General features: G+C 27.8%; 1 protein-coding gene across 2 annotated transcripts in view; it reads right to left on the bottom strand.

Moving 5' to 3' along the window:
- LOC126905991 (uncharacterized) overlaps positions 1–9688 on the bottom strand; it is a 42791-nt gene that overhangs the window by 25294 nt on the left and 7809 nt on the right. Inside the window, exons 5-6 of one of the 2 annotated variants that reach the window (XM_050686213.1) lie at positions 7843–7885; positions 7446–7779 (exon numbers count right to left, since the gene is read on the bottom strand). In XM_050686213.1, the coding sequence (XP_050542170.1) occupies positions 7595–7779; positions 7843–7885 (228 nt within the window). In that variant the 3' untranslated portion in view covers positions 7446–7594. Of the gene's footprint in view, positions 1–7445; positions 7780–7842; positions 7886–9688 lie in introns of those variants that run through there. The other variant, XM_050686214.1, reaches the window with a different exon arrangement.

The following is a 9688-nucleotide window of genomic DNA, read 5'->3' on the forward strand; positions in this document are numbered from 1 at the left end:
TTATAACCTTGTGTCGAATATATATATCTGTATAATCATTCAAGAAAAATATGTAACTAACGATAACCAAAAAAATTTTATCTAATTCCTTCTAACTATAAATTAAATATATTGAAAATGGAAAAGTTTGTCCTCACTATTATAGACGGAGGGTTGTCAAATTTTTGATGGGTATAAATATAATTTCCCTTCTCCAAAAAGTAATTTCTATATAACAATGTACACAATTTCGCTAAATTTCTGGGGGAGATAATAGAAATCTTGGGAGGCTTATCCCTCAAGCTTCCCTTAACTCTGTCTATGCTCACTACTCCGCTTATCATTTTAGCTTCGATGCGAAGCTGAAAAGATATTAATTTTACCATGATGTTTTTTTTATGTCTGTTGCCAATTTTTCTCAGCTCTCACCGGACCGATATTAATGAATAATATGTCAAAAGATCACAAATCGTNAAAGATATTAATTTTACCATGATGTTTTTTTTTATGTCTGTTGCCAATTTTTCTCAGCTCTCACCGGACCGATATTAATGAATAATATGTCAAAAGATCACAAATCGTATCTAGTTGAAGACATTGTCCTTACGAATTTAAAATATTTCTTTCGTTCTCCGTAAATGGAAAAAATTTCCAAAAAAATTTTTTAAATCGGTAAATTTCGTTCTTTTTTCACTTTTTTTTCTTAAAACTATCATTACTTTTTTAAAAATAAAAAAATCAACCTAATTTTTTTTTTATACTAGAACCATAGATTTTTGCCTTTTATATAATATAATGTTTTTGAAAATCTAACACTTAACCTGCTCACTGGAGGGGATTTAAAATGGCAACTTTTTTTTATATTTTGATTCGAGGGTTATAAAATAACAATATAAATATTCTTATAGATTTAAAAATCTTACCTGATAATATTTCTTTAGTTGTTATAATAACTTCAGTGATAAAATTAATTAAGTGATAAATAAAGTCACACAAATTCAAGTTTTAGTTCACAAATCAAGCACGTATGAACTTCGACAACGATGATCGCAAAATATACGTAATTTTATCTAGAGCAAAACATGAACAGGCTAGAATAAGGGTTTTCTTTGCTTTTAATTAATGCTTTATTAATAAATTAGCATAAAATACAGAGATTTTTACAGATGAATGGAGTATATAAATCATTTTGACATTGTATATATAACAATAAGATTTTAATTAAGATTTAAGTTTTTTTCTACGCATAAAATTAGGATTAATACAATGTATTTAATTATTAAAATTAGAATAAAAAAATGACAATAATAATTTATAGATTTCTTTTCGGGAGCGCGGACACCCTATCACGCTTACTTAAATTTTTTCTTATTAATAAACCATATATTAATAAATATATTTTAAATTTAGTATCAAATGAAAGATAAAAAATTTAGCTACAAACTCATCGTAAAATCAACCACCAGTTTTGGAGCTGGGGGCCTCTAGGTAAGAATTTCCTTACATTTTAATTAATATATAACATACACAATGCATAACAATATTACTTCACCAACCACTCCGCTAGCTTATAAATCAGATAAGCCTAAAACGATATCGCCGATCACTATAATAAACAGAAATTCAATTTCACAAACTTCTAAATCGATAAACAACACATTTACTTTTTCTGATAATGAAAATGAAACATTAACTCAACTTAGTAGAATAATAGATTGCGCATAGATCTATTCAAGTTTACTTGACTAGCCAATGAGAAGGATTGTGCAATTAATATATAAAACATTCAGTCCCCCCCTCGTAAAACAGGCCTATGTTCTTATGTTTTATGTTCTTGACATAAGTATAGTTAAACTTCATAAAACATATTTAAAATTGTTTTTATAATGACATCGTCTAGTGTTAAAACAAATACAATTTCATATGGTTAAATTTTAAAAAAATGTCTTTTTCTTGACGAATTATCGAAAAACTATAGTTAAATGTTTCTCTACTATAGTAAAGAAAAAGATGGTTAAAAAAATAATCGAATAAATACGTAATTTTGCTACTATATGGCTTACATCCTCTATAAAAAGCAATATAGATGTTGTTAAAAATTTCATTATGTTTATCAATGAATAATATTATGATTAATATCATTCTACAGCATAGGATGATCGTCCGTTTATAGTCACCAACAGGATTTTGCTGATCGAGGAACGCTTAGGCATATAAAATAGGTACTGTGTATAGTCGTGATATTGTCATGACCACTCACAGAATTCTACATCTGAATTCTAAATATTTATTTTACGTCTTCGTATTCTAATTCTTATAATATTTGTAACTATATAAAGTTATATTTATGAAGCAAATAATCGACGCTTATACATATTATATTGCAATAATTAGCTGCTAGAGTAGTAGAAATCTATCCAGTAAAATAAATAAAAATACCATAAGGTCCCTAATAATTTTTTCAAAAATTATCATTGATCAGTATAAAAATAATATCTTCAAAAATTTAATCGTCTAAAATTTCTTATTCCTTGTTAACTGTTTATTCTAAATTGCGGCATCGTATAGTCTTTTATCTTCTATTTTATTATGTCTACGTGTTATACCCTAGTCCTACAGATATATTTTATTTTAATAGTAATAATTTGGTTGTAATATTGTTTAGCTCACTCAATTTTGTTTGGGTTTGGTTTTAAATCATAAACTCATCACGCTGTAATTGATGGTTATATATTATTTATAACCTAGTGTCGTTTATATATATATAAATATATAACAAGACATAAAGTATTAAATTTAAAAAGCGTTACATAATTAATAATTCAAGAAAAATATGTAGCCAAAATGGTAATCAAAAAATGTTCATCTTCTAAATAAAAATTTATCCTTCTGAAAGGTTACAAATATATAAAAATCAAATTAATTGGCCGCAACGAAAAATTTGTAACTTTCATGGCGTATTACAAAATTATAAGAAGAGGGTCGCCAACCTACTGGGCGAGACAGTGTATTGTCGGACCACAGTAGGATTTTAAAAAAATTAACTATTGTATATTAAAACAATTAGAAACAAATATATAATTAATAAATATCAAAGTTGATGTCCGTTGAGTCGTTGATAGTAGATGTACACCAAAACCTCGTGACAGTTGTCACATAACCATATAGATCAGGGATGACCTTATACAAGGCCGTTGCCCGTACCTTATAAACTAGGGGAATTGATTTTTGAAAGGAAAAAAAATTCACGAGTCCATTGAAGATGGAACACGCAAAAAAGAAGAAACAGATGATGGTTAAGTTAAATTAAGGGGACTTTATTAAAAAAAANCATATAAAATAGGTACTGTGTATAGTCGTGATATTGTCATGACTACTCACAGAATTCTACATCTGAATTCTAAATATTTATTTTACGTCTTCGTGTTCTAATTCTTATAATATTTGTAACTATATAAAGTTATATTTATGAAGCAAATAATCGACGCTTATACATATTATATTGCAATAATTAGCTGCTAGAATAGTAGAAATCTATCCAGTAAAATAAATAAAAATACCATAAGGTCCCTAATAATTTTTTCAAAAATTATCAATGATCAGTATAAAAATAATATCTTCAAAAATTTAATCATCTAAAATTTCTTATTCCTTGTTAACTGTTTATTCTAAATTGCGGCATTGTATAGTCTTTTATCTTCTATTTTATTATGTCTACGTGTTATACCCTAGTCCTACAGATATATTTTATTTTAATAGTAATAATTTGGTTGTAATATTGTTTAGCTCACTCAATTTTGTTTGGGTTTGGTTTTAAGTCATAAACTCATCACGCTGTAATTGATGATTATATATTATTTATAACCTAGTGTCGTTTATATATATATAAATATATAACAAGACACAAAGTATTAAATTTAAAAAGCGTTACATAATTAATAATTCAAGAAAAATATGTAGCCAAAATGGTAATCAAAAAATGTTCATCTTCTAAATAAAAATTTATCCTTCTAATAATAAATTATAAATATTTTCAGAAAGACACACCAACGGCCCGCGTACCTCATAGTTACGCGGGTCACCTTGAATGAGGCGGCTTCTACCCCGTGGAAAGCCAGTGGAAAAGGAGGTTTCTCCGAGACTACTCATCATTAAATAGCCTAGACTTGGAAGAGCAGGGAATAAGGAACAAGCAAAGGGAATTCTATATACATAATCGAAAATATTATTGATAAAAACATAGTATAACATAAAAAAAAAAGTTTAGAAAAAATATAAAAAAAATAACAAATCATAATAGACGCAGGTTTCATTTTAAAGAATCATTTTTAAATCCAATATATACACGAAGGCTAAGTAATTGAAATAAATGCAAGATCTTGTAAGCGATTATTAACACTGAACCTGTGATATAGAGCCGTAACCATAAGGTTCAGCTAACACGAATGCTGCTCTATTGCCTATTCTATACGCCGTTTTTCCAAAATTACCTACATAATTTTATCGGTAAAAAAGTAAAGCGGGGTGTGCAAACATTTCTAAATATTGCTTAAGTCTTAAGTGCTCTCTACACACCTTCCTCAGGATTGTATTTATAAAGAAGGTTTGAGAAGCGTAAACTCTTGAAATCCNGTAGGTACGCCCATAAAAAAGTATAGCAGGGTGTGCAAAAATTTCTAAATATTGCTTAAGTCTTAAGTGCTCTCTACACACCTTCCTCAGGATTGTATTTATAAAGAAGGTTTGAGAAGCGTAAACTCTTGAAATCCAAGCAACATTTTTTCTCTGAAAATGGTACTTTTTATAGTTATTAAAATATTATTAATTTTTGACATCGGTTTATAAATAGATGGTCATTACATTTTAATTCTCCTAGTTCAAATAATCAAAGATCTTAAACGATGAAGATTTAGTTAGGGTTAGTTAACGTTCTTTATTTTTTGTCTTTAATCAGGCTATGTTGATGAGATAAAATTAGGGGAGTGCACTGTATGGATGAATGGAATGAATTTAAAGCATATAAACAATTACCTATATTGACATATATCAGAAAATGTTATATATATATTAGGGTGGCTCAAAAAAAATCGATCTTCGAAATGTTTATGAGATACCTCATAAATATATTATATACATTAAAATAAACATTNGATGTCGATGAGATAGAATTAGGGAAGTGAATGAATGGAATGAATTTAAAGCATATAAACAATTACCTATATTGACATATATCAGAAAATGTTATATATATATATATATCAATGTTTGTATGAGAGAGACGCTTAATACTTATGTCACAAGGGCGTCATGATAAATAGACAATAATATTTATAAATAAAAACAAAACAATATGTACAATAGATACTTGTCTACAATGACGACAATGGCTGATTGATGTAACTGGAAGGCGAATGAATTCGTTGGTAGGACGAATAAACCAGGCAAAACTTAATGTCGCAAACAGTACTTCAAAAACTACAAATACTTAATAATCACATACGTGGTTTATTTTATTTTAATGTATAGTATTACGATAGATGTTCAATGCTTTTGTGGTGGTGAACGCTAATGCACAAGGGTGCGNCACCCAAGGGTGCGGCAAACGAAAGAGCGATATGTCAACTTTCAACAACTACATGCTAACATGCACCATAGAGTCATGTAGCAAAACGAGCTAAGATGGGGGTGACAACTTAGACACAGTTAAAAAGAAAAAGAAAAAGAAAATGAGGAACTCAATGACAGACAATCATAACACATGCATCAGTAACACGTAATGTTCGTATGAAGCGTTGTGAGACGGCCAAGACTCCTGTCTCTCACATTGAAAGGCAACGATAGCTATGGTGTTGTTATCCAATTAATATAACATACATCGACAACTCAATTTACAGATCACAAATAATTATAAAGCATCTCAGGTTCCATTAGAGATCGGTGTTTTACTTTCTCCAAAATANTAATTATAAAGCATCTCAGGTTCCATTAGAGATCGGTGTTTTACTTTCTCCAAAATATAAAAAGGCCATTTTTTCCTAATGAGAAGAACTTCTTATTTTTGGTGAAATTATTAGTCAGTATTCTTTTACACGAAATCTGCTTCAGTATAAGTAAATATTTTGTTCCCAAAAATTATTTTTTTTCTTATTAATATATAATAATAATTTTAATAATTTTACCACCCTAAATGGTAAACATTATTTTTAGATAATTTAAAATATTTTACCAAATCATCAAACATCTTCATAAGGAATTAATATTATTTTATTATATTTGATAGTTTTAAATATTTTCGTATCCTTCATTTTTGGACAGCCTTAATTGTGTTGAATAGAATGAATAAACCAAATATTGTAATTAATACTAATTAATGCGGTAGTTGTACACAGGCACCCGTCAGTCGTATGGCTAAGTCCTAACTTTTTGGTAACGCATAAGCAATTTGTGTAAAGAGTTATACTGATAACACAAGTGTGTTTCAATTATTATATATTTTAGTGTGCAATTTCTATCAATAATAAGCCAATTGTCCAACAAGAAATCTGGATATAGATCTTTACTTATTATATATACGGTACATTAAAACTATTTAAATTTCCACATTGGAAATATCCTCAGCGTGTTTACCTGTCAGTCTAACGCCTATTTCCTTCCTTTTCGGTAGTAACGCATAAACAGTTGGCATTTAAGATATTAAGAAGTGTATTGTAATAATATTTAATATATATATAATAAAGGTTAACTGTATCTGTGCCAGCCAAGTCCTTACGCTTAGCCACCACAGTCTTGTTGACTATATTTTGAATATAGATAGACATATTCTTAAAATTATATTTTGACAAGTTCAGAATAAGTTTTAAGAATATCAATATCGACTATAAGGAATTTATCAAAATATATTATTAGTAAAAATCTAATGTAATTCTAAAAGTATAAAAAGATATTAAATCATAATAGACAAAGGTTCCATTAGAGTGAATATTTTTAAACGTGTATTTTATGAACGCAGTATGTTGTCAAGGTAAAGAAAACAAGAATTGATGATTAAGATTTCATATATACATAAACGAAAAAACCTACAAACGATTGTTAACAATGAACCGAGAATTTAATAAAAGATTAATTCGAATAACTACTAAAGGAAATAAAAGTAAACGCCATAATTTATTTGCATGTTTTACTCTTTAAGACTTCATATAATAAATAAGAGTCGAAAAAAGTAAAATAGGAATAACTTTATAGAGTAGTTTAAATTATTAAGACTACACTTTACTGTACATATTACATTCCACAATCACCATATATTATCTCAACTCTAACTCACAACTCCTCTATTCAAATCTATTCAAACTTCTTTAATTTAATTTTTGTTTATTACATTAAATAGCTAATTAAAATCATTCATTTTTTATTGTTTTTAAAATAAATGTCGAATTAGATTTTAAATAATAATAAGTTTCTACAAAGTTAAATACTTTTTCTTTATTATTTATTAATTTCGGAGCAAGTGAAACAAAAATAGCACAGATTCAACAATAAAGTAAAGAACGAGATATAAATTACTTTAAAGCAATAAAATTATTAATGAAATACAATAAATGATTGGACATAGAAATTACAATTTAACATTAAATAGTAATTGTAATTCAGGCACTGTTTTATCAGAAGTGTTAGCACGTAAGATATATTCAATAAATTCTTGGATCGTTTTCAGATTGTTTACTTTACCAAAACTTAGATTAAAAAATTGTGACTGCAACTCTAATAATTTTATCATTACATCGCCTAAATCGTATTTATCTAAAAAATATAACAATATAAATAAAATAATAGATTTTTTATAATAATTTGTTAAATAATTACGTTTTTTCTGAATTTTCCTCTTCCAATTTTTCAGTATATATTCCTAAAATATAAAAAATAGTTTATTGTAGTACGCCTAAGTAGAAGAGAGTATTTAATAACGAGAGTATTAGAGTGGACCTTATTTTTCAAGTTCTAACTTTAATAGGCACTAAGCAAATTTTTTTCAATTAAATGTAAATAATTTACTTGCAAATTTATTACTCTATCAAAATTCAATAAAACGTGGCACTAAAAACTCAAGGTTTGTTATAAAACATTATTTATTCTTTTTTGGCTTTGTATTCATTAAAAACTTTATTTGACAAACATTTTTATAGAACTCTTTTTATTGTATTTGTTTTGTACGAGGCAGCTAGACCATAGGACGGCTAGTGTGTACCGTACTAGTGTGTACCGTACTAGATTGCCGTTTTACCTTAATTTTGTTCAAATCGCTATTGATGAAGTGGCAATGGTTCACCTGTTGGATGACGGCTAACTGCACATCCAATAAGTAACGAGAGTAGACATTTATTAAATAACAAATAATTGCACGTAATGCAAATGAGAACAGACGGCGAAAAAGCGACTACGACAATGAAGAAGTTTAGTAAAGGTCAGGGCCCAATTACTATTTATCATTCAAGTGAAGGTGCTTGCTAAAAAAAAAAACAAATTGACTAATTAACCTACGACAATGAACTGTACACAAATGACAATGAACACGGAGGTCATCGATTTCCCGTGTTGGGTGAGCAAAGCGAAGAGTGAAGCAGAACGTTGGAGATCAGCTGACACACGATATAAAATAATCAAAGATGTTTGTAATAACTGATCTACTAGATCTTTACTAAAGGCATTCTGTACCAAACAGTATTATTAATTTATAAAAAACCCAGCACAGGGGGGTCACGGCACAGTGGTGACGTGACATAGATGGATCAAGTATAATGATATCTGACAGTGATTAAAATCACTATCAAAAAAAAAAAGGCTTCAATAAAATTCTTTGGATAGTGTTTAATTTTAAAAAATTGGTGGATTATTCCAAAAGCTATATTATCTGCTAGTTCATTATTAATATCCTAATTGAGATAAAGTATGTCGAATGAAAAAGGGATTATTAAAAAATATCATTTCTCATAAAAAATGTTTATTGATCCATACACTTTTCAATGTGTCATAGCATTATAAAGTTAAAAATGTAAAAATAAAATCGAGAATTTTCACACAATAATAGCATTCGGTAGCCATTTTCACCGTGAAGATAAAATAAAGTCCAAAATTTTTTTTTACCATAATAAAGTCCATTACATTAGCTTTAATTTAAGATATATATAAAAGTGTCAGACTTTCCGGAACACTTTCAAAAATTAAGTTGAAAAAGTTAATTTTTTGTGAAAAAGTTGTCATTTTGAATCCCCCNAAAGTTCTACTTTCTACATGCATTTTTTAGATTTGAAACCCCCTCAAATATAGGAAAATGGTCCGATTTAAAAAAACAGTATGTCGAATGAAAGATGTATATAAATACTACTTCTCATGGAAAAATTGTATTGATCCATACATTATTCAAATACTTATAGCGTAATAAAATTAAAAATGTAAAATAAAAAATCGAAAATTTTCACACAAAAATAGCATTTGGTAGCCATTTTCACTGTGAAGATAAATAAAGTCCGAAATTTGTTTTTTGCACAATAAAAAACATTACATTAGCTTTAATTTAATATATATATAGTTATATATAATTTAAGATATATATATAAAAGTGTCAGACCTTCCGGAACATTTTCAAAAGTTAAGTTGAAAAAATTAATTTTTTGTGAAAAAGTTGTCATTTTAAATCCCCCCCTGTGGGCAG

This window comes from Daktulosphaira vitifoliae, unplaced genomic scaffold (genome assembly GCF_025091365.1).
Source record: "Daktulosphaira vitifoliae isolate Bord-2020 unplaced genomic scaffold, ASM2509136v1 Scaffold_4, whole genome shotgun sequence".
Lineage (NCBI taxonomy): Eukaryota > Metazoa > Arthropoda > Insecta > Hemiptera > Phylloxeridae > Daktulosphaira > Daktulosphaira vitifoliae.